We start from the raw sequence: 27,277 nt of genomic DNA on the forward strand, positions 1-27,277 counted from the left end.
TGTGCTTTCAACGCTTTAACATGGAGGGCATGTGCGAGATGAGCCGTGATTGAGGAGAACATCGTCTGGAGGAATTGAGAGGGGGGCTCCTGTCTTGCTCATGGGGCATCCCTTACTCGTCTCATTTTGGAGATTTTTTTTTTTCTTCAGTTCAGATCTCCAGAGATCTCCAGTTAGCTGGCCTTTGCATTGGGCAAGTCACTAAGGCCATGCTAAGTTGCCCGTGGCATCTGATTACCCTGACCTTAGGGCTTTGAGAACGGAAAAAAGTGTTCTCCTCTCGGTTTTATCTGTTAGCAGTGCCAGAAACGCTGGAGGCTGCTTGTAGGAAACAGTCTTCATTACATTGGATGTCTCAAACGTTGACTTGTTCATCAAGAAAGTGACATCTTGCAAAAGTAAAAAAAAAAAACCAAGGGATATTTCCAATTCTGCTCTCACGTCCTCTTCGAATGTGGAACAGGATGATTGGTCACTTGTTGGTTTTGCTTCCTTCTGAAGCCACAGTTTCAGTCCAGCTACTGAACTGAAATTAAGAACTGCATGCTGGCTTTCCAATTTTAAACATTATAGACAACTTACCTAAACCTCCAAAAGTGAGGTTATAGATCTGCATTGAGCGACAAAACCTCAGTCGTTAAAGGAATTGCTTGTCTTTGGCCTAAAGTGGAGGATGTCCTGGTTTGGTAGAGGAAGAGATAGACAGAAACAGAGAGAGAGAGTGTGAGGGGGTGGTGGTTGCATTTCTCCGAGACTCCACACGCTTGATGTAGCTTCTAGCCACAGCTGAGAGAAAGAGAGAGAGAGCGGGAGTGAGTGAGCAAGCGATCGCGTGGTCCAATGGGAGTTGACAGCTTAAATGCAGAAAATCCCCCAGGCCACTTGGCACTCAATTAATGATGTTTCTGGCTCTGCGGTTCTCGGGCATATGTAGCTGAATCTCAGCTTGGCCCAGTAGAATATCAGTTGTGTATTCTTAAGAACAAAAAACCGCTCACCCGTCACATTAATATATTCATCGCAGAGCGGTTTGGAGAATCTATCCTCCTGCGTTTGCTTTCGAAATTAAGCAAAACCTTGTTGTTTGTACGTTGTATTAGTAGTCTGAATTTGATAGAGACCTGTGGGTGGGCTGTTTTGACTTTGAACCACCTAGTAACCATTTCAGAACATCCTGGAAACCACCGATTGTGCTGAATCTCTGTATTAATTTAGAATGTTAGGATTTACTATTTTACACATTTTCGCCTTTATTCTGTTCTGTTTTTCTTCCTTTTGGACTATGAATGACCTGGCAACCGTTTCAACACACCCTCAAAGCCATCTAGCAACTATATAATATTGAATTCATTTGGAATATTAAATGTTGTAACAACTTTACATGTTTTTTCTAATTTACATTCCACTATTTACTCTATGGGAATTTTTAGATATGAATTTGGAAGCCAATAACCAATATTTAAGCAGGTAAATACAAATCTTGATATTATGTCTTCTATAGGGGATCGCACACCAGATACGCCGCTCGGCGACATGCTGTGCCATGCATTTTAGAATTCTAAACATGGATTTCTATCAAGGCACACACACTGGCGGCTGTCCACGCTGCCCAGCTACAACTCAGGACTCTGTTCATATTTCTGCCAATCTACAGAGCGCCATCTGAATAGTTTTATGTTAAATAACATTCAAATGTGCACGTCTGGTGTGCAATACTTGTCGATACCATGATAAAGTGTCGTGGTGCTGAACGGCTCATTCGGTGTGCAACACCCTTAAGCCTGGTTATAAAAAACAAAACAAGCAGTTTGTTTAGACAACTGTTTTTTTAAATTGTAATATCTTAACTGAGGATAATTTATTCTCTTATCGTGTGATAACTGTATAATTAAAAATAAACATTTATTGATAACGATAAGACTATTCAAGAACATTTTATTTAATACATAATCTCGTGGATGGGCTTTGACTTTAAACCACATAACAACCATTCAAGAACACTCTCAAAATCAAAATATTATTGATTGAACGAAATTAGCTGGAAAGTAGCCAAACTGGAGTAAATCTTTATTATCAAATTGGTATCTTAGAAATTAAAATCAGTTTTACATCATAAGAACTTGTAGATAGACATTGTTTTCTTTACTTTGCTGATCCTAATATCCTTGAAAACCACCTAGCAACCACATAATATATTATTGATTGAACGATATTGGCTGAAAAGTAGCTAAACTGAACTGAATCTTTATTATTAATTTGGTATCTTAGAAATTAAAATACATGTCATGTCATAAGGACTTGTATGTAGACTTTTTTGACTTTGCACTACCTAGTATCCCTGGAAACCACCTAACAATCACATAATATATTATTGATTGAATGAAAGTGGCTGTAAAGTAGCTAAACTGACTGAATCTTTATTATCAAATTGGCATCTTAGAAATTAAAATTAAATTTACATCATAAAGACTTGTAGGTAGACTTTTTTGACTTTGCACCACCTAGTATCCTTGAAAACCACCTAGCAAACGCATAATATATTATAGATTGAATGAAATTGGCTGAAAAGTAGCTAAACTGGACTGAATCTTTATTATCAATTTGGCTTCTTAGAAATTAAAATAAATTTTCATCATAAGTACTTGTAGGTAGATTTTTAAGCTCCTTATATCTTTGAAAACCACCTAGCAACCACATGATAGCTCATTGATTGTGCAAATCAGATTGACTGTCTGTGTTAATTTAAAATATTAGATTTTCCTCATTTGCACACCACTATTTTTGTCTCTTGGGCCATTTTCTTTTGTTTTATCAAAGCCTCTTCTCATGCATAGCACTGTAAACTCTGGTTTCCAGTGTCCACAGGCCTGGTGAAGTTGGTGTTGGAAGGCTTGCGGTGGTTAGAGTGGAGGTTGTGTATCCACACTGCCCCGTGTCTCGTCCCTGCGGTCCTGTCACGCACTTGTCAGTTCTTTAAGTGGGCAGAGGATCAATATATCACCTGCTACATTTCCTTAAGCAGTCTCACACAGACGGCGTGTTTGCACAGGAAAGAAATAACCTCTGTGCCAGCACACCGAATATTAGCTTCTTACCACCTAAGGGTCAGCGCAAGAAGCCGCGAAAAAGAAAAGGAAGACGAGGGCTAAAGAAGAGAAATCAACCACCTCCCGCTCCGCTCGGCTCGTTTCAAGTGAAAATGTAATGCCCTGTGTCAATTTGAAACTCTGGAAGAGCTACCCCTTTAGCACTTTGCCTTGGTCCAGGGGCGAAGTCGGCACTTATTAAAGGCGCGTAGTGCTGGGTCAAAAGCGGCAAGCCAGCAGCATACGATTAAAATGTAATGAAAGGATTCTCGGTTGGAGATTTGAGGGTCCAGAGAAGGCAGAAGATTATTTTATCCCCATTGATGTGCCGTTGCATCAGGCACCGGTGCTATTAGAGAAGATAAGCTTTAAGCTATCGCACCTCAAAAGTGCCTGACCGAGTCATGGGTGAACATGGCCTTATCTGAGATCAGGTATTATTAATTTTGTGTCGGTTTGAGGTCTTGTTGGACATATGAAATAAAGATGATTTCAGAATTTATTTCTGATTTAAAGCTTTAAAATTGATTTCAAAGACTATCTATTTATAGCTGGTGGAAGAGTTGCAAAAAGATACATTTACAAGAAGTAAAGTTGCATTTATGAGAAATAGTTGTAATTGTTTATGAGAAAATTTATGAGAAAATTGGGCCATTTATGAAAACTAATCATAATAATAAATTTATTTTTATGTAGCACCTTTAAAACTGAATTGTCAAAATGCTTTACACTTAAAAGATAGGAGGATATCAGAAAGTAGAGTTACCCAGAGGTTATTCAAAGTTATAAAGAGGTTTCAATAATAAAAAAACTGTTCATTGTGAGATAAGAAAGTTGCACTTGAACTTATTACAGTTGTCATTTTAATATTTTACAGTTGATCTAAACATTTTTTACCTTTATGAAGGTTCCTAAAGACATATAGACAGTAGAATTATAGCAAACAATTAGCCAAGTAATCATTGTGTATTCCCGATTGATTTGATTGAGCTTTGAAATTAATAATATTGAGTAATGTATATTGTAATTAAGAAAATAGAAAACATCATTACAGTACTATTTCACTAGTTTTCAATCAATTATCTGTTCAATCGAGGTCGATTTTCAGTCATTCTATGTATCATTCCCCTCCACACAGTTCTATCAATCACCACTTCTTTGAATTTGAGCATGCTCATGTTGGTATCAGATTTGACAGTATCGAGTCAACAAGCCTTTCCTCCTATCCATTGACCATTCCTAGCATGACTGCCTTCTCAAGTGACTTGCTACGCATGACATGGCCAAAATAGGATAATTTCTGTTTGGTAATCTTGGCTTCCAGTGAGGTCTTTGGCTTGATGCACCCTAGCTCTTCTTTGTTGATGATTCTCACTGTCCACGGGATGCAAAACAGTCTCCTCCAGCACCACAACTTGAAGGCGTCGATCTTTCTTCTGTATGTCTTGATTGTTCAGGTCTCGCAACCATAGGTTGCTATGGGGAAGACAGTCACGTTGGCTAGCCTTGCGGTGCTGATATCATTACTTTTCCAGATGGCTTTCATGCTCACCATTGCATTCCGTCCAGGGGTTAACCGTCTCTTCATTTCATGTGTCGTGTCCCCATTTCGGTCAATATTTGAACCAAGGAATATAAAGTCCTGTACTGTCTTGATTTCTTCATTGTGTATCTTTATGCTGCATCTTCCCTTCTCGGAAGTCGTCATCACTTTCGTTTTACTGTTTTAAAATCAAAATATTTATAGTATTTTATTTATTTATTTATTTATTTATTTATTTATTTATTTATTTATTTATTTATTTATGTTTTGCAGATGCATTCTTTATTGCTGTTTTCTCTCTGCTGACATTTTTGTTGTTCGTTTTGTTACTAAAGTACATATGAAATCGAAACAAACCATATTGATTTTGATAACTCGCATTGCTAGTTTTGTGGTGAACAATTCATCTGTGGACCTCCATGAACAATGCCCATTATTAAAACTCATCTCTTTCATGTGGATTTTATGAATGAATAATGATTTGGAAAAAAGATTTTTGCGATTAAGTAGTTTCGTGTTGTCTGCCTGTTTCTAGGATATTGACTGTTTAAAAGATGTTTGGCTGTTTATTAGTACTTATAAACTACATGTTCTGCATGACCTTATTCTACATCCCTAATCCTTCCTAATGCTTTTTTGTAGTTAATGATTTGTCAATAGGAAAAATTGAATCTTAAAATACAGTGTGACCATAACTTTTTCTGAACAGCTTTGTGATTGTGCAGTAGTCACAATTGTGCAAAAAGTTGCTTTAATATAGTTACAGTTGTTGTTAATGGGCCAAAATTAGTTTTAAAGTACTCATATTCATGCAAAATTGTTGCAGTCTTCCCAAATGGTGGCTATTGTGCAAAAATAAAGTTGCAATAATATAAAATAAATTTGAGAAGTGGCTATATTTATGTATTAAGCTTTCCACTTTAACACTTCCTTCTTCAGTAGGTGGGCTTGACCTTCCAGTTACATGGAAATACCAGCTTAGTTTCCATTTAAGTATTATTGCTAACTGGATGCATGATGAATGCAAACCGGTTTAGTTTGATATAAAAAGTTCATTAAGCAAATATCCAAATATACTTAATGTGTTATTTTTTAAATCTGTAAAGATGGCCTGTAACAACCTAATAACAATTGGTACTGTGAGGCCATGGCAGTATAACAGACTGATGGAAGGTAAATCTCAACTCACCTCAGCGTTCACCCCTATATGCGACAATGCAAATTTCTTACCAGGGATTGCAGACACAGCATTTCAAACATGGACAATTAAAAGCCGCACAACATTGCAAGGTCTATTTGATGGTCACATTTTTATGCTCAGGTAGCAGAAAAATACCACATCTCACGGCAAGATTTTTTTCGCTACCTACAATTAAGAGATTTTGTAAAGAGACACTAGTTTTTTAATGAATTGGGAGACACCAGTTGTGGAGAGACAACTTTTTTTTATATCGCAACAAAGCTATAAGCTCTTTTTATGGAACTCTTAAGGAATGTGGTACTTCAGACACAAAACATCAGAAAGAAAAATGGGAAGGTACAAATCAGGAGGGCTGATTTAGTCTCACGCTACAGCACCCCAACTGGTCAAAACCACCGGATTCAAATAGTCAATAGAAATACAACGATGGCTTTTTTCTATTCTGAATAGGGATGCACTGATCCCGATACTTGGATCGCATATTGGTTCGATACCGCATTTTTTGCTGGATCGGGTATCAGCCAGATGGTACCCATCCAAATTCAATCTTGCGCGCGCACGATATTCTGTGTAATTTATAAGCCAGCAAAAGCCATGAGGGTAGCCTATTATAAGGAACTACAAAGTTGTCATGTAGCCCTACTATATCCCAAATGTTCTGAAACCATTCTACAGTCTAATGTAAAGCACAGATGAATATTCACGTGGTTAAATTCATGTTCACTTCAGCGCTTCCCTCTGCTCCTCCTTTCAATCATTCTTCATTTATTCACAATTCAAACTGCGTGTCGCGGTCGTGACAACACAAAAAACTTTCTCCAAGACTATTTGTTCCTGTTAATATAAATAATCAGTGGAGAAATGCTTTGAGTTTTGCATTAAATGGCTTCATTTTGACCTGCAGCAAGGAGTTCATTTCATTGCTGTTTCTAAATCATGTTGCGCTTTGTCTGTTAGATCAGCAGATCGCAACGATGGAGTAGTGTGGGTTATTACTTGCTCTTCACACACAAAGTAGGCCTACCTAAATTTGTAAATTAGAAAAGGCTCAATGATACATTGGACAGATTCTCAATGCACTCCTTTCTTTCCTTTGTGCTGCTAAGTTTTGAAAGTGTCAGCAGATACCAGAGGGCTGCGCGCTGTGTCTCAATTGATGCATCAGGTGCTTCATTCACGCACCGGCTGCGCAGATGCAGTGTGCGCCGCTCTGTAAGATTATTCCCACAATGAGTTTCTGTTCTGTCATCCTTCCAACTGAGTTTATTCTTCTGAGGGGAATACTTTCAGTGCTGCGAATAGTTTGTAAAGCCTGGCTCGTTGTGGTCAAAGTAGTTGATTCAACTAATAAAAGTAAAACTGACGGGGCAATTATAGAAATATGGATTGCTGACCGGGCAATTATGGAAATATGGATTGCTGACCGGGCAATTATAGAAATATGGATTGTCATTAACAGAAAAGCGAATGTTTATTAAGTAAAACTGGCCTCAGACTGCAGTTAATATCAGGCTTGGCTAAAAGGCTGGTTATTTTACCAACAATTATGTTCAATATTTGTAGCCTATTACAGATTTCAAAGAAAAATCTTAATATTAAAAAAGCAAACATAAGCAAACCACAACAGATCAATGTCATAACGAATGTTCAAATTAGGCTCGGGCCGATAGACGATGCCATCTAGACAATACAATGCTGAGCCGGCATCGCCGATCCTCCGCCCTGCCCCCGTCGCAAACCCGCTCACGAAAAATACACACTTATGCCCTGTTTACACTAATACTGTACGTGTAAGCTTTAACGTGCCATTTTATAATGAAAATGATCCACATCCACACGGTGTTTTACATAGCTTTTCTGAACAGTCCTCTGTCCGCTGAAAACGCACATCCCGTGACCACACACACACACAGCCACACACACACTGTCATGCGCTCGACTTAGCTCCAGTGAGCAGTGCACGTCAGACAGTTTATCAAGGATGTACTCACTATAGTTGTTAAACGTGATATTAACGTTGTTAATTCGTGATACCCCCCTGCGCTTTTTACATCGCAATGTTTCACATTAGACATCGTACGATGCCAAATTGGTCGACATTGCCCAACCCTAGTTCAAATAATGCAGCCTAGTTTACAGCAAGCATCATGTTTTTAGTTAGATTGTGTCGTCTGTCATATACAGTAGGCCTATGGGTCTGTTATTTTTACTAAAAAAGATATATAATTTGAGTTTATCACCAGAACTGTAGAAACTGTATTATGCTTAAAAAAATGACACCGTATCAGGATTGGATCTGTATCGGTCGATACTCAGAATTTTTAGTATCGGGATCGGATTGGTTGCAAAAAAAGTGGTATCGGTTTCATATTGCAGATAAAAAATGGAAATCCCATAGAGTTTTATTGTCATCAGTAAGCAACTACATAGCACTATAAAACCAAACCTTAGCATCTGCATAGCAGCCACGACCAACACTCTAACACCATGGCAGCAAGTTTGGAGCATCTTTCCCATTTTTCTTTAAAAAAGTCTGAAACTCTATTTGTAGTCATAGATGCATTTGATTTCGGAGCCAGTAGCGTTTTCGTCATAATAACCACAGGGCGCTGCATGTGTTATGGCCGCATTCTCTGACACCCAGAGAGAGAGGGATGTGCAGAAAGAAGAAGCAGGACTTAATTGGGGTTTGGGGGTACAGTGAACACTGACCTGTGGGGAGATTGGGTTTGAACCTGTCACTAGGATCTCTGTGCCGTCAGCATGGTGGCTCTGCCAGTCTCTCTCTCTCTCTCTCTCTCTCTCTCTCTCTCTCTCTCTCTCTCTCTCTCCCTTTCCTCAGACACACACACACACAATCACACACTTCTCCCCTGCTGGAGACAGTTCCATAGCGCCGTGTAGACCTGCTGGCTGGCAGAATTTTTAAAGAGCATGGAGGTTTAAAGACAGAAACCCCTGGGGAGGAATCCCACCAGCTTGGAGAGAGAAAAGGGGGAGTTGCTGTCTCTCTCTCTATTCCTGTCTCTCTCTTACTTTGTCTCTCTTTTCTCTCCTATCCTATCTCCGTCTGTCTGCCTGCCTGTCTATAACTCTCAGTTCTCATGCTTTCACTCCTTCTTTCTCTTTTTTTCTTTCTCTCCACATATCCCCCCCTCCCCACACCTTCATTCCAGTATTGACAGAATGAAGAAATGCTTTTCACTCGCTCATCCGGAGCACCGCTTAGTTCCCGCTCACAACATCTTTCTCTCTCCCTTTTCTTTTTCCTCTCTTTTTCTCTCCCTCCCATCCTGTCTTGCTGTTCCCATCTAAATATTCAACTCTAACATTCACGTCACCTAGTAACATTGGCTACGTTCATGCTGCAGCTGAATGTGGCCCCCGTATCTGATTTTTTTTTTCCCCCCTCAGCCACACAGATGTGACACAGATATGTTTTATATAGAGGCATATTTTGGAGTTTAAAAATAAAAGTTAATACAGGAAATACATTCACTATTTTGTAAAATAGCTGCCATTGAAGGAAATTTTAACTTTCCAGCACATTTACATTTACCGTTCCTTGGTGTTGGGATGAACATTGCCCATTATTAAAACTTTCATGTACACTTAATTGCATCCTATTGATGAACTTAATGAATAAGTGTATGAAGGAATGACTTGGGTAACACTTTAGTCCAAGTATCGATTCTCAATATTAAGTAGTGGCTTATTATTAAGATATTGGCTGTTTATTAGTTCTTCTAAACATACATGTTCTGCATGATCTTATTCTACATCCGTAATCCTACCTAATACAAATACCCACCTACTACATTAATAACTATTAATTAACTAAAATTACGAGTTTATTGAGCTAAAAGTCATAGTTAATGGTAGACCGGTCACAATAATCAATATGTAAACTTACCGCACAACATAAGGTCATAATAACAATCATTTTTGGTAATGCAAAATATATCGCCCATACATAAAAACTAATTCCAGCAACATTTTAGCTGATTTTGCAACATCTCTATTCTAGGTGTCAGTGTCAGGTTGAAAAACACTATAAGGATTTACTATAAATTACTTTATTACATTTTCATCATTTTCATGTGGCTGACGACTGAAAATAAATCTGGTAGCAGATATCGCAGCCTCTGTTCATTTTTACCTTGCACATATATTATTATTTATTTAATACATGTGTTTTCACATTCTGATTCCAATGCCTAATTATTAAATTGTTAAAATTACTATAATTAAATGAAAACTTAAGAATAAAATATTATGTGTTCTTTGGAAGAGTGTACTTTATTGTTATGATATCATGTTGTCATTCTGGCATTATATTATCAGTGGCATAAAATGGTCTTAAAATGACAATAATATCATTTATTGCAGTATATTTGGGTGCAATATATCGTACAACAAAAATAGAAATCATGACAGGCCTAGTTAATGGTTTGTTAATAGAAAAAGTTGTTAAAGGAATTGTACCTTAAAGCAAAGAGTGACTTTAAACAACTTTTTTGGAATAACTTTGTGCCAAATAGTCACATTTGTGAAAACCAGTGACAAATAGTCTCAATTGTGCAAAAAAAAAAAAAAAAAAAAATGCATCGGCAGAGATACATTTGTTGTTAATAGAGCAAAAAATTAAAATGCTCATTTATGCAACATTGTAGCAGTCTCCTCAAACAGTCCACATTTTGCAAAGATAAAGTTGTAGTAGGGTAGTAATAGTGAAATCAGGTTAACATAATATAAGTTCAATGGACTCATAAGGTTAATTTGATTTAGCTTAATAATTTAAGGCAACCACTTTTTTAGTGTAGGAAACCTATTTGTTTGTTCTTTCATTTATTGTTACCCTGAAATTAATTAAAGCTTTGTTATTAATTAAAGACAATTTTTCTTGCATATTTTGTTAGTAAAGCTATTTTAGTTTAACTCCAGCACATGCTTTCAGATGGAGCAGCAATTACTAAGAGTAATAGTACACTGACAAGCTGTAAAATTACATTTAAAATTGAAAACGATTTAATTGTATGACAATGAAATGAAAACAATTATTCTGTGACAATGATAGTCATTCTCAGTAAACTACGGCTGTTTCGTAAATGCTACATGTGAAAATACCACGTTTAATAACATGCTTTTACTCCAAACTCACTTCAAAACTACAGTCAAGTGTTTGAAATAAATTCTTCTGTTAAATGATTCTATTGTCTTAGTCAGGTTGACTAATATGAAAGCAGTCAAATATTCTCTCTATAATGCAGCGCTATGATTTCTGGATGTCTTTGTTTGGCATTTCCGCACAAGAGCGCCCTCTGGCTTTCAAAGGAGATTTACTACCGAACACACACCTGTGTTTCCCTCATAATATGTGCATGACAATAGCAGGTACTGTAGTATCAACTGCATTTGCGTTTTCAACCTGATTAATCGGCCAGCCTTAAAACGAATATGTCACACTGATTAATCAGGAAGGTCTGATCAAAAAGTATAACAAATCTGGCTTAAAAAAAAAATTTCATTCAGCCAATTTCATATTTAGGGCCAGTCTACACGAATACAGGTATTTTCAGAACCGCATTTTTTAAAGGTGGTTTGGTTGTTTGTCCACACAAAAAATGTTGTCTCAGGTGATAGGTTTACCGGTACTATAGTAGTACCATGATACTATGCTCCAAAATACTTGCGGTGCCACTGTAGTTTGTAAATGGTAGTATTGTCATTAATGGTTTATCTACAGTAGATAATGTTCCCTGTGGAAAAGTCACTAAAATTCATTGAATTGAATTAGCCTATTGCATGTTTTCTATCGCTTCTGTTTGAACGGTTCATTTCTGTTCCTGTTAATATGATTTAGTAGCTACAACCGTGACAATCTCTTAAAAAGAACGACTCACAAAGTGAAATTTTTTTATTACTTTTGATTCTTACCTGATGAGACTGAAAAAAATTAAATGGATGAAAAACCCAAAATAGCAACAGGAAACATTGAAACAATTTTTGACCACTTCATGTAGGCTAATTTTGTTGGAAAAATGCTCTTTTGTAACAAATTTAATTTGTATATTTATTTTAATGTATTTTTTGTCTGTCAGTTATCTAAAAAAAAAATTAAAAGAATGAATAAATTTTAGGGGAAGTGAGGTGCAAATGATGAACTTTTTGGCCTTATGGGAGTTATGAATTAAATTCAAGTAGGTTCATTATTACATAAAATATAGTATTTCTGACTATTTTCTTTATAATTTGAGTTAGGAATTATAGTATCGCAATACTACTTGGTACCGTGATACTTCAGCTGGTATAGTATCGTAAGATTAATTAATGGTATTGTGACAACTTTATCAGGTGACTGAAACTGCAGCTTGCTGCAAACTCCGGCCAGGGCAAATAAATTCCACTCTGCGTACAGTGTGGTCACGTGGATGCTAAAACTTTAGTTTTAGCTTCATGACGTCACCATGCGCGCTGTTTTGTCTCCTTTGATTGGTCAAAACGGCTGAGTTCACTCCAAACACAGTAGACGTTAATGAGGCACGTTCTGCAAGTTCGAGGCAAATGAATCGCGTATTCCGCATTGTTCAATTGTGGGACGGTAATCTGCCTCTGTACTCACGTATGCATTGACTTGAATACAATTTACGCATGAAATACTTAATTTCCCATTTGATGTAAACTCAGTATAAAAGTTTTCTTCTCTCTGATTGGCCAATACGTTCGCGGCAAATGAATCGTGTATTTCGCATTGTTCAACCATGGGATGGTAATCTGCCTCTGTACTCACGTTTACGTTGACTTGAATGCAATTTACTCATGAAGTATACTTAATTCCCTGTTTGACGTAAACTGAGTATAAAAAGGTCATTATCGCCACCTGGTGTTTCGGCAATCCCATAACATGCAGCACAGCGCGTTTTTGTGTTTTCATGTGGACAGAGATTAAAAAAAAATAAAATAAAGCAGGGAAAATTCCACTTATAAAAATACTCGTGTACGTGCGGACATGATCTTCGTGTACGTGTGAACATTAATCTATTTATTAAATCAAATTTAATAAACAAGTTTTGAAATTGGAAATTCGTCACTTATATACACTTATATTCATCCTTATATTCTTTTTTCATACCAAGTACTTGACACTGTGATAACATCTGGGTATGATTCCACCTTTCTGTCTCTGATCTTGCACCCACACTATCAGAATCCCCCCTTTGGCTTGCAGTGTGAACGTCGTCATTATGCAGAATTCGTGCATAGCAGCACATCCCCTGATATCTGCTGCTGCCACTGATGCCAGTGCTGGATCTTCTGCTCCCATCCAGCTCAGGAGAAGCTCCCTTCCTCTGTAGGGAGTTCAGAGAGGGAGCGGTAGTGTCTCCTGGTAGCGTGGGGTGGTAATAAATGCTGCCAGCAGAGGAGAGAAAGAGAGAGATAGTGATAGAGGAGAAGCTGTGATTGCAGGCCTCCGCAGTGGGACCAGGGGGGAATGGAGACTGCTGTCTCATTGAGTGATATCCCTGTCTCAACAGTAAATAAATAATGCAGCCTGCAGAGTTCACCCTGCCTCCTCCAGTGAGTTGTAAATGCATTAGCTGTTTTATATTCTTTTGTCTTGGGAAAATGGTTGGGAGGGAGGTAGGGAAAGAGGGGAAAAAACAGTACAAGCAAACAACAGGAACGATACCAACTCGCGTTACACCTCTTTACATGATCCGACTCTCCTCCCTGAGCACGCTTTGGTAAAGTCCCCTGATCACCTGGATGAATAGTAATAAAATGGAAAGAGGAAAAAAGAAGTGTGTAGTGCACATGCGTGCAGAGACTTGGATCTCCTGAAAGCTGGAGGAGAATGTTTCCCTTGGATGTCGGAAGCAGAGTTGCACAAGTTTCAATGGGTGTGAATGGATTTAAAGTCAATGGTAAATTTCGTCTAGTTCAAATAAAAGTATTTGCGATGTTTTTTCAACACCTTTTGCGCCCCAAATTCTTTCAGAAGACTAGGGATGGGTAATAATAATAATATTAATAATAATAATAATAATAATACACTTCATTTATAATGCTCTTTTCTAAAACAACAGAGAAATTAAACATGCATAAAAATCTCAAATATTAACACATTAGAATAATCCAGAATCTAAAATATGCAGTCCTAAAAGAGTTTTTAGCATCTTCTATTAGGTTTTAACGGTATTACTACTTTTATCGATACCATTTACCGGTTTGGTACTTTAAGGGCTCTTATCAGTAGTTTTGTAGTGTTTTTTTTAATTAATTTTTTTTTTATGAAAAAACAAATTGAAAAGAATTAGCAACACTTTATTTTATTATTAAGTTTTTAATGTAAAATAAAACGAAACCAATAATGGTAAAACACTTTTCTGTTAAAGAATGTACAATGGTTTGAAGGAAAATGACTCAGTTTTTAACCATTCTTCTGGAGAAAAATCATCATGTTTGCCTTTTCTGGCAGAAGTCTTGGTCTTTCTTGGTTTATTGTGCTCCTTGCAGTTGAAAATACCCTCTTTAAGTTGAGTATGTTGCAATGTAAAAATGAGCATTTATTATTATTTTTTTTTATAATTTCTTAATATGTATAGTTGATTATTAGGCTATTCATAGGCTATATTTGTAAATACAGCTGATGTAAAAGCATTTGTAATGTTTATAATTTATTTAGGCTACTGCAGAAAAAATACTGTTTTCATTGTAACCGAATGTGTGTGTTTATTAAACTATTAATATTATACATGGTTTCCGCTACATTCATTCTTCCATGGTGAGGCGCCACACTAAAATTCATCCCGCCACGCTACATTACAGCTTCTCATTCAAAACATTCAGTCGTTTTTTTTTTTTATAACGGGTTATAATCGCACCAAAACATATTATAAGGTAAGTGAATTATAACAGCGTGAACTGCTCTCTAACCCTAGTAGTGCTGTGCGTTCTTTGTTATTTGCTGACTAACTGACTGACAGACAGGGTTGTGCGATGCGTGAGGCCAGCAAACACGAAGTAGCTTTCAGTTAAGATGAACACAGTTTCCATAGTTATACTTGATAGATAAAGGTCTATGGCTATACAATGAATTTATCTTGCTGGAGTTTATAACTTTTTTTCACTTTACTTCAGGGCGCATTAATGCCGCTTTGTAGGTCTATTGGAGACATTCATAAATATTCCCAGCAAATCTAATAAATGTTGGAGACATACTCATTACATAAACGCACTAAATCGCACTTCAGCAGCATTTATTTGAGAGCGCACAAGAAAATCTGCACTTGAGCAGCGTATATTTGAGGGCATGCAAAAAGTTTTGTGCACGAACAGAGGAAATCGGCACTCAAGCAAAGAGGTTTGCATGCTCGTATTTACATGAATGCGATCTTGACATTTGTCATTGAAATAACACCATAGTTAGTTGGTAGGTCTGTGTAAAAGGCCTGCCCCTACTGCTGGAAAAAATCCTAGAGGAAACACTGTTATACTATTTTAGGTGATTGACTGCTGGCATAATGGTGTGGATGATGTAACGTTACCATTAGTAGCTAGCCAGTCAAAAACTTTTAATTTGTCTTTCTGCAATTAATGCATTTTGAAAGATACTCTCACTAAGCCAAAGTGGTTGCGTTTCTGCTTATACAAGAAAACAACTTTGAAATAACAACTTTTGTTGCAACGGACATTGGCGATGTCCTCTTGGAAAATACAACTCGTTTGGTTCACAGCGCAAGCTTGCGAGTTGTGTGTGCGTGAGTCTGTATTGCAAGAAATGTGTGTATGCTTAACCCGAGCCTCCGCAAAGTGTGCGCACCAAGTGATGCTCCCAGCCATTAGATCGCCCCCTGGGCCTAGCTGCAGTAGAAGTCATAAAACCTGCCTCCCCCATGTTAACTAACGAGACCTGAGCCCAATTTAAAAAATTAATTATACTTGCAATGACATATTCCGAAAGATGGTTTGGTCAATTGAGGCACTGGTTATCAAGCTGATATAAGTTAAGATGTTCATTGTAGTAAACATTATGTTTGTAGCCAGTAATTTAATGCTATAAAAACGGGGCGTGTCATCGTGATTGACAGTTGTGATTGACAGCTTCTCTAAGCAGGCCGTCGGAGCTTCGGGAAAAGATTGAAGTATCAATGTTCGATTTCTGTGTTCTTTTTCCATGAAATGAGTAAAATGAAACAACGAAACAGTAAACTATACATTCTGACCTACAGGATCTGACGAATCATTGTTTATTCGGTTAAATGTGGGCTTTTGTTTGCTGATACAAGCTAAACGTTATCATGTCGGGGAAAACAGGTGATCGTTATCTACCAGTCATTCTTTTTATGGGCCTAATATAATAATTAGGAAGACAAAACTAATGTTATGTACTGTATGTATATGTAATGTTATATATAGATATGCCTATCTCCACAACGATCTCCTGTAACGTTATTCGAATTTGATTTAAAGGACGTCTCTGACATTTTGAGTTTCGACATGTTATCGAGTTAAACCTACTGAATTTGCTGATTTAATTGTATTAAACATTCTAGAAAGAGAATCTTATATAAAAAGAGAGCTGTACATGTTATGTATTATTTATATACATCATTCGCCGTTGGCTTTTTATTTTAAAACACCTAATAAATATTCAAATGAATGTATATTCCTATTTGCCAGATATAATTAAGGCATTGAATAAACCAAAGTAGCAATGATGTATTAATACTGCAAAGATTATCGTACAAATTGATAATGATTATTTTCCATAATGCTGGATGTGAAAACTGTTGATATTTAGAAGGATTGCTGTATTCTTTGCTAATATAAATGCACGATTTTTCCCGCATGACAAATAGCTGTCCATGATGTGTATATTTTGGGTCCTGTTGATTGTTAATTAAAAATAAAAACCTTTGTTATAATGTATGTTAATTGTGTGTATGTGTTAATACGGTCAATTGAGCAGTCCGGGATGCGTGGTTTATTTGACGTACTAGCATTTGGTTGATTCCTCGGCTCCACCTCTGGCTCCATCTGGTAGTCTTTCTGCGCATGGCCAAGCATGTTCAGCAGTTTTTTTGCGACAGTTTGCGCCCATCACGAGGCGTTTTGCATTCAAAGCGTGTTGCGTCATCCATGTTTTTTTACAGTCATTGGCGCGCACATAGCCGAGAACTGTGAAGGTTTTTATACTTTGACGCATTTCTCATGTGAGATTGCCAACTGTGCAGATAATTACTAAATATTACAAATTAGAAAAAGTTGGTCAGTTAAATTATTCTACTGTAAGTAATGTTTATTCAGCAATAATTGTCCAGTACTTATAGCAGAACCGTTAACTTCAGACCTTATCGATACTTCGGTCTTTTATGTAGTACAGATAAAGTATCGTTTCGGTAGCCATCCCTACAGAAGACGTTCGCCTCTAAAATGGAGGTTTTGGCATCATGTACTTCAGTGTTTCCTCTAGGATTTTTTTTAGCTGTGGCGGCAGGCCTTTTTTACTCAGATCTACCAACTACCTGTGGCGTTATTTCAATGACAAACGTCGTGAGCACAGTATTACAATTCAAGGTCGCATTTATGTAATAGCCTACGAGCATGCAAACCTCTTTGCTTGCGCGATGATTTCTTCTGCTTGTGCACAAAACTCACAATATACACAAAACTCAAATATACGCTGCTCAGTGCTCAAGCGCAGATCTTCTTGTGCGCTCTCAAATAAACGCTGCTGAAGTGCGATTTAGTGTGTTTATGTAACAAGTATGTCTCCAACATTTATTAGAATTGCTACGAATATTAATGAATGTCTTCAACAGACCTGCAGAGTGCCATTATCCTGGCAGTAAAGTGAAACAGCTATCACGCACCAGTCAGTCCTTTTTTAACCTTAAAAAGTTAAACAAATAGCGGTTACAGAAAAGTTTGCGCTGTTATAATTACGTTTTGGTGCGATTATCATCCGCTATTAAAAAAACAACAACAATGTTTTGAATGAGAAGTTGTAATGATGCTGTGGCAGGATCAATTTTGGCGTGGCGCCCCGCCATGGAAGAATAAATGTAGCGGAAACCATGTACTGCATGACATTTTCTGCAAAACACAAAGTTTTTATGTTTTGTGTGTATTTTTACTCTGTCATATCACCAAAAGGCAGATGTTTCAGTAGTCTTAATTATGCATTTTCTTGGTCTCATTTAATTCTTTAGACTGTTTTCATCATGCACAGAATTAGGACCGCATAAATTTTGCATGTTGTTACAAAAACTGTCTGTCGTCTAGTCCGAACGTGATTTCCACTGTGAATTCCGTTGCTTGTTTCTGTCAAGCGGCTCTGATTGACAGCAGGGACCGGTGTTGACTGGCGTCAAGCAGGCCAGCGTTGGACCAGCGACAACTTCTGCATCTGCGAAGGAGACAATTTTATTTGCGTAGCATCCGTTTGCATACGCTTCTGCAAAAGCGTGGCACAGCTTGGCATAAACACTTGGGGGAAGCGCCTATAGGAGTTAATGATAGTAGCAGTCACATACGGCAGCATCAGGCTTGTGTGCGCGTGACAGCTTTACTGCCGTACAGTCATCCGCCGCGCCACGACACGGCGAGGATGTTTCTGCCGCTGCCAACGTTCCTCTCTCGCCTGCCAGAGCCTTCAATCTCCTCGCCGCTCTCTGTATCACATACTAACTCTCTCACTCTGTCTTCCCCCATCAGCACCACCGCCTCCCACCGAGAAAAACAGCAACCAGTCATCATCCGCGCCTGCATATATACGCAAATAAAAACAGACACCCTCGCTGCACAGCGCACACACACACTCACACATGCACGCTGAAAGATTAATTTTGTTTTAAAGCGCAGGTATGGATGTGCAAGCTGCATTTGAGCTACCCAGCTGCTGTTCATTTTGAATGGTCGCAGCTTGTTGTACTTTGAACAAGGGATCACTGGCAGTTCCCCATGGCTAGTCTACAGTGCAGGACTGGCCAGACGTGGCTAACCCATATGGCTATGGAAATCCATATGCTGCTGGTGCTAGGACTCTCCCTTTGGGGCTGTGCAGTAAGGTAAAACCCCAAAGGCTGGGCCTCCTTTCGCCAACACACACCCCCCAACACACACACACACTCCCAACCTTTCTTGCTCTAAACCCCTGGTGCTGCTGAGCCATTGTCCCAACAATCTGCTGTCACCTCCGTCGTCCCCACACCACAAGCGAAACGATCAATGAGCTAATGGCCGCTAATTATTTTAGCCTCTGATCACCCTCCCCTCTACATTAGCTTGGTGGAGTTTCCCTTTAAATCCATTCGTTTGCACATTCATTTGCCATCCACCTTTCTGCTTAACAAGTAGTTCTTTGGAACAGCTTTGCACAGTTTGCCCCAAGAGCCAAAACCATGCAGAAGGTGTACTTTATTCTAATCTGTTTGACTTGTGATTTGAAAACAATTGCCTTTATTTTAGCTATTTTGACAGGGGATGTTATGCGGCCATTAAATATATATGTATACTAGGGCTGTGCGATTTGGGGAAAATATCTAATAGCATTTTTTTTTAACAGAAATTACTTCAGCCCAATAAACTGTAAGCCGTGGCAACAATTCTGCGACAGCTCTTGAATATTACCTGTTTTTGTTCGGTGCTGTTTTTCTTTGATATTAATTCATCTATTAATGCTTCTGAAAAAGAACTGCTGCACAATATTAGAAAAATCTGATATTGCGATATTTTATTTTCTGCAATAAATATTTTGATATGAATACAGTTTCAGAAGATAATTGAATAGTACTATTTGACAGTTATCTGAAGAGTCTAACAATATTTGGGTACAGAAAATGAATGATTACAATGGTTTCTTACTTTTTGTCATGTTTCTAGTCTAAATATCAAAAATCAATTCTTAGACCAAATACAAATATTGGTTAGCTTTCACCGTCAGAAGATATTACTGAAAATTAAGAGATTTTGCTTGTTTTAAGGAATAAATCTGCCAGTGGGGTAAGTGAAATAATCTTGTTTTTGCTACGAAATGCAGATATTTGGACTATAAAAAAAGACAAAAATTCGAAGAAATAAATGTTTTTTGCATATATCATATAAAGTCCATATAAATACAGTGATTAAATATAATTCAGACTGGACATTGCATGTTTTTGCGATTGTGACAATTGCGGATACCCACATTGCGATATCGATGCTGAAACGATGTATTGTACAGCCCTAATATATATATATATATAGGGGGAAAGAGATATAAGGGGAGTTTGAGAACAGACTTGTTTTTTCTTTTCTATCCGTTGAACTTTTTTTTTTCTTAGATGTATTTGTTTGGGAGATGAAATACATTATGTGCTAAAAACGTCATATCTAGGGGCCAGAGTATTATGGAGTTGAGAATTGTGACTCTTGAGGCAAGATGCAGCCACCAGCAACCGTCTAGAACACAAACATTTAGCAAGGAAAGCATTTTCAGAAAACCATTGGTGATTGGTCATTTGTTTTACAGCTATGGTTATGCTTAACAGATATTTATGTGAACCATTTCCTCTGACTGCTTCTGCTGCAAACCACGTGGTTTAAGAAAAGTCGCTTTAACAGTCTGTTGAACTTAGAATTTTTATCTGACAAATCAAAAAAATCCCAATTTAACTATTTATTTTGAAATGAAACTCTATCATCTGATTAACACAGTTTTCACCACCATGCATTTTTTTGTTGAGAAAATGTGTATTGTCAAATAATCCATTCACAAAAACCTGATTAAAAACCCTTAGATCATAGGTCTCAAACTCGATTCCTGGAGGGCCGCAGCTCTGCACAGTTTTGCTCCAACCCTAATCAAACACAGCTGTTCCAACTAATCAAGGTGTTCAAGACTACTAGAGACTGTTAAGCAGGTGTGAGTTGGAGGTTGTTGGAGCCAAACTGTGCAGAGCTGCGGCTCTCCAGGAATAGAGTGTGAGACCATTGCCTTAGACTTGCATTGGAAGCTGTTCTAGGAACCAGAATATTTTTACCTGAGAGGATGCACAGCCATTTAGTAATGATTAAAAACATTAATCACATTGATTAACAACTCTGATTAACATAAATTACAGACAAAACAAAGTGGGCAAAAATTCCTTGAAGCTTATATCAGATTAATATCTGGCAACCTTAACATCAAAGAGACTTGAATTTAGGCTTTTAAAACTATTGTGTACTAAGTACACAGTACAAAATGGGCGGTAATTCCTTTAAGCTTATATTAGAATAATATCTGGCAACCGTAACATCACAGAGACTTAGTTTTAGGCTTTTTTTGTACTAAATACACAACATGCAGCTAAATACACAAAACAAAATGGACTTCGATTCCTTTAAGCTTATATTAGAATAATATTTGGCAACCATAACATAAAAAGAGACTTGGATTTAGGCTTTTTAAAAAATTGTTTTGACTAAATACACAGCACACAGCTAAATACACAAAACAATATTGGGAGAAAATTCTTTTAAGCTTATAGCAGAATAATATCTGGCAACCATAACATCAAAGAGACTTGGATTTAGGCTTTTTAAACTTTTTGTACTAAGTACACAAAACAAAATGGGCTTAGATTCCTTTAAGCTTATATTAGAATAATATTTGGTCACCATAACATAAAGAGACTTGGTTTTAGGGTTTTTAAACTTTTTTTTGACTTAATACACAGCACACAGTTAAATACACAAAACAATATGGGCGAAAATTCCCTTAAGCTTGTAGCAGAATAATATCTGGCAACCATAACATCAAAGAGACTTGGATTTAGGCTTTTAAAACTTTTTTTGTACTAAGTACACAAAACAAAATGGACGGAAATTCCTTTAAGCATATATTAGAATAATATTTGGCAACCATAACATGAAAAAGACTTGAAATTAAGCTTTTTAAACAGTTTTTTTACTAAATACACAACACACAGCTAAATACGCAAAACAAAATGGGCGAACATTCCTTTAAGCGTATTTTAGAATGATATCTGGCAACCATAACATCAAAGAGACTTGAATTTAGGCTTTTTAAATGTTTTTTTTACTAAATACACAACGCACAGCTAAATAAACAAAACAAAATAGGCGAAAATTCCCTCAAGCTTCATTCATTCTTTTCGGCTTAGTCCCTTTATTAAAAAGGGGTCGCCACAGCGGAATGAACCGTCAACTCATCCAGCATTTGTTTTACGCAGCGGATGACCTTCCAGCCACAACCCATCACAGGGAAACACATACACACATTCACACTATGGACAATTTAGCCTACCCAATTCACCTGTACTGCATGTCTTTGGACTGTGGGGGAAACCAGAGCACCCGGAGGAAACCCACGCGAACGCAGGGAGAACATGCAAACTTCACACAGAAACGCCAACTGAGCCGAGGCTCGAACCAGCAACCCAGCGACCTTCTTGCTGTGAGGCAACAGCACTACCTACTGCGCCACTGCTTCGCCTCCCTTAAGCTTATATCAGAATAATATCTGGCAAGCATAAAACTAAAGAGACTTGGATTTAGGTTTTTTAACTTTTTTTTGACTTAATACACAGCACAGAGCTAAATACACAAAACAATATGGGCGAAAATTCCTTAAAGCTTATAGCAGAATAATATCTGGCAACCATAACATCAAAGAGACTTGGATTTAGGCTTTTTGAACTTTTTTGTACTAAGTACACAAAACAAAATGGGCTTAGATTCCTTTAAGCTTATATTAGAATAATATTTGGCAACCATAACATAAAGAGACTTGGTTTTAGGGTTTTTAAACGTTTTTTGTACTACGTACACAATGAAAACGGGGCAGAAATTTCTTTAAGCTTATATTAGAATAATATTTGGCAACCACAACATAAAGACTTGGAATTAAGCTTTTAAAACAGTTTTTACTAAATACACAACACACAGCTAAATACGCAAAGCAAAATGGACAAACATTCCTTTAAGCGTATATCAGAATATCTGGCAACCATAACATCAAAGAGACTTGAATTTAGGCTTTTTAAACTTTTTTTTTTTTTTTTTACTAAAAACACAACACACAGCTAAATACACACAAAAATGGGCGGAAATTCCTTTATGTTTATAGCAGAACAATATCTGGCTACCATAACATCACAGATACTTGAATTTGTTGGTACTTATTGGTCATCATTCCTTAGAAGTAATGGTGGTTAAGAATATTGTGGCTGAAGTGTTCAAACTGATGTAAACAATAAAGGACCACCGCTCCAAACGTAGAAACACATAGTCAGACTTTGAAGATTACCAATTTTTTTTCACTGGATTAACTTAAGCATGGATTAAGTGTTCTCCTAAACATGAACAATGTGCCCTAGCAAGATAAACATTCAAAATTTTTGCTTTCACACCGACTTTAGGCACTCAGAACTTGTTAGCAACCTCACAGAAACGCCCTAGCAGCATGTCATCTGTTCATCACATAATCCTCTTGTCATGTCATCTTCAAGTCATTAATTAAGCCTTATCCGTTGAATGGTCTGTAGTATGTGTGTGTGTGTGTGTGTGTCTCACTCTTTCTCTCCCCCTCTCTCATTTCTTTTTTAGGAGGTCCTGCAGACAGTGCCTAAGTTCTGCTTCCCATTTGACGTGGAAAGGTAGGACATCCCTCTCGCTTCCCAGCAAATAAGCCAATCGATGTGTGAATTGGGAAAGACGAGGATGTTTGTTTATACAACACGCATTCACACATGCTCAAGAGGCTGTCGCAAATAACTCACAGGGTGGAGCCGCACACCTCCGTACTTCTGTTCCTAATGTCAGACCCTTCATTTAAACGTCGCCGGAATAAACGAAACCTTCATCAAACCAGCAAACAATGCCTGTCCTGACCGGTGGACGCAATAATATTCTCACAGACAGCCTGTGTGTGTGTGTGCGTGCCTTGTATTTCTTACATTCCTAATGTCCAATATCCACAAGTGTAACAATATCAGTACATTTTGACCTTGTGGGGATGTTTTATGTACTATTTATTGGTATTTATGAGGAAAACGGCTCATAAATCACACAGAATTGAGTATTTTGACAATGAAAACATGCCGATTGTTTACTGGGTTGAGTTTATGGGGGTAGAATATACAGTTTGTACAGTATAAAGATCATTGCGTCTATGGGAAAGTCCACATAAAGGTGTGTGTGTGTTTGCTTGTGGAAATGAAAAATGGAGAGTGCTGTTGTATAGTTTATGTGCAGTGTTACAAGTTCATTCCCGTTTTGCTGAAGCTTTATTGCTGCCATCTAGTGGACATCCAAGACTCTCTCCTGTCACTTTCAGTTGTTAGAGGCTACAAAATGCACCTTTCTGCTTTCGAATGGGTGTGAAATTAGATTAAGATGAGCCTTTTTAATATTTGAGTCAGTTATGATTGTGGATTATAAAATGGCAGATGTTTTAGTGGGTGTTCTATATAGTGTTTGGATCATATATCCTTAAAGTAGTGTGTGTTTTATATATTTGGAAATTAATTGTGCTTTTTGTTTGGTGGTCTGCAGAGTATCTCCAACTCAGGTGGGCCAGAACTTCACGTTTGTGCTCACAGATATTGAAAGCAAGCAGAGGTTTGGGTTCTGTCGGCTGACGTCCGGCTGCAAGCTCTGCATCTGCTTGCTCAGGTAAGAGAAATCCCAACATGACTGATTTGTTTTATCCTCATTCATTCATTCATTCATTCATTCATTCATTCATTCATTCATTCATTCATTCATTCATTCAGTTTTGAAACATTAATTTGTTATAAGTTATATTTTCTTTTTGGAATGTTGACAGTTTGCATCATAAAATCTGTGTATATGATGACAGATTTAAACCTCATCATCGTAATAATATAATAAAGATTCATTGTCTGATGAATTGGTTCATGAAACTATATTTCTTGAAAACAAGTTACAGTTGAAGTCAGAATTATAAACCCCCTAAATTATTAGCCCCCCCTGTTCATTTTTTCCCCCAATTTCTGTTTAACGTAGAGAAGATTTTTTTCAACACATTTCTAAACTGATAGTTTTAATAACTCATTTCTAATACCTGACTTGTGTTAACTTTGCCATGATGACAGTAAATAATATTTAATTTTTCAATACATTTCTATACAGCTTAAAGTGACATTTAAAGGCTTAACTAGGTTAAACTAGGCAAGTTAGGGTAATTTGGCAAGTTATTGTGTAACGATGGTTTGTTCTGGAGACAATTGAAAACAAATATAGCTTAAAGGGGCTAATAATTTTGACCTTAATTTAAAAAAAAAATGAAAAAACTGCTTTTATTCTAGCTGAAATAAAACAAGTTAGACATTCTCCAGAAGAAAAAATATTATCAGACATACTGTGAAAATTTCCTTGCTCTGTTAAACATCATTTGGGAAATATTTTAAGAAAAGAATTCAAAGGGGGTTTAATAATTCTGACTTCAACTGTATATATATTTATACTATTTTATGAAAACAGATATCAAAAGAATTCTAGAATTGAAAGAATGCACTTTTCAGACATTTACATTGCTTAAGTTACTTGACTGTTTTCTAATTAGCATTAAAATCAGTCATATTTCTTTTGTATGCAAACATAGAGATTTCACCATTATAGTAAAATGTGTTCTTCAAATATGATTTTGCATGAAAGGTTGATTGATTTAAAATACATTTCTTGAGAAATATCATGTCTGTTTTATTGTTTTTAGAAAGCATTTAGATAAATCATAGATTGTTAAACAGCGTTATTTGATAGAAGCTATAATGTTTACTATTAGAAAATAGTAATAAGCATGCGGATAATTTATGGTATATAAGGTATTTATATATTAGTATATATTATAATATATTTACAGATGAAGTCAGAATTATTAGCCCCCCTTTGATTATTATTTTTTTTTTCTTTTTTAAATATTTCCCAAATTATGTTTAATAGAGCAAGGAATTTTTCACAGTATGTCTGATAATATTTTTTCTTCTAGAGAAAGACTTAATTGTTTTATTTTGGCTAGAATAAAAGCAGTTTTTAATTCTTTAAAAAAAAATTTACGGTCAAAATTATTAGCCCCTTTAAGCTATATTTGTTTTCGATAGTCTACAGAACAAACCATCGCTATAAAAAAACTTGCCTATTTACCCTAACCTGCCTAGTTAACCTAATTAACCTAGTTAAGCCTTTAAATGTCACTTTAAGCTGTATAGAAGTGTCTTGAAAAAAATATAGTCAAATATTATTTACTGTCATCATGGTAAAGATAAAATAAATCAGTTATTAGAAATGAGTTATTAAAACTATTATGTTCAGAAATGTGTTGAAAAAAAATCTTCTCTCCGTTAAACAGAAACTGAGGAAAAAATAAACAAGGGGGCTAATAATTCAGGGGGCTAATAATTATGACTTCAACTATATATATATATATATATATATATATATATATATATATATATATATATATATATATATATATATATATATGTTGTTTATTTATTTATTTATTGATTGATTTTCATAAGAGACATTTCTTAAGATATTCTTGTCTCAAACAATCTGTCTCCTTAATGGAATACTAATAAACAGATTAAAAAATAGCCCTTTTGTTTGTTTTCAAGATTAAAATATGATGGCAGTTGCTTTCATATTTTCAGTGTGAGCTTCTCCATTGAGAATGGAAAGCTGGAGACATGCATAAACGAAAAAGCACTGTATTTAATAATACAAATACATTTAGTAATTCAGAGCAGCTCAACTGGGATGCATCACTTTTTTTTTCCTCTCTGTCTACACAGTATTGATGGACAATCGCAGGTTTATCATCGTCATTATGAGCTGCTGTCGAAATCTCTCCTCCTTCTTCCAGCCTTTGGCCTTTGTTTTTTTTTCCCCTTTCTTTTCTTTTTGTTTTTTCTTGCTCTCCTCTCGTTATTCAGGCACAGAGAGGTTTGCCGGAGACGCTTCGCCAATAATTATGCATGAAGCCCTGCTGCCAATTAGCTAGAGTCTCCCCTGTCCCTTTCACTGAGTTTTACATGCTAATTCATTTGACATATGATGTATAAAATTCATTATGCATTCTGAGTAGTTTGCATGGCTTCCTTCATTCATAATACAAAATGCATTCAAAGTTTTTCTTTTTTTTCAGAATTCAGATTTCTTTTGTTTATGTTATCTGTGTGGGAAAAATATGGTCAAACTGAGCAAAAGATCTAGAGAAAGTTACGTTTTAACTTAGGATATTACTTTAATTAATTCATGGAGTTGAACTTATTTCTCTCTTGCACACATGTGCGCGCACTCGCACACACACACGCACACACACACACACACACACACACACACACACACACACACACACATACATGCATACATATATATTTCTAAACTTATGTCTACAAACACACACACACATACAGTTGAAGTCAGAATTATTAG

The 27,277-nt window shown here is 36.7% G+C and overlaps 1 protein-coding gene across 2 annotated transcripts in view; it reads left to right on the forward strand.

Moving 5' to 3' along the window:
- The window catches only part of dennd1b (DENN/MADD domain containing 1B), a 187,514-nt gene that overhangs the window by 62,689 nt on the left and 97,548 nt on the right, over positions 1 to 27,277 (forward strand). For both annotated transcript variants that reach the window (XM_056448448.1, XM_056448449.1), the window contains exons 4-5: positions 23,426 to 23,475; positions 24,374 to 24,493. In XM_056448448.1, the coding sequence (XP_056304423.1) occupies positions 23,426 to 23,475; positions 24,374 to 24,493 (170 nt within the window). The remainder of the gene's footprint in view (positions 1 to 23,425; positions 23,476 to 24,373; positions 24,494 to 27,277) is intronic.

The sequence above is a fragment of the Danio aesculapii genome, chromosome 22 (genome assembly GCF_903798145.1).
Source record: "Danio aesculapii chromosome 22, fDanAes4.1, whole genome shotgun sequence".
In the NCBI taxonomy this organism is placed as follows: Eukaryota; Metazoa; Chordata; class Actinopteri; order Cypriniformes; family Danionidae; genus Danio; species Danio aesculapii.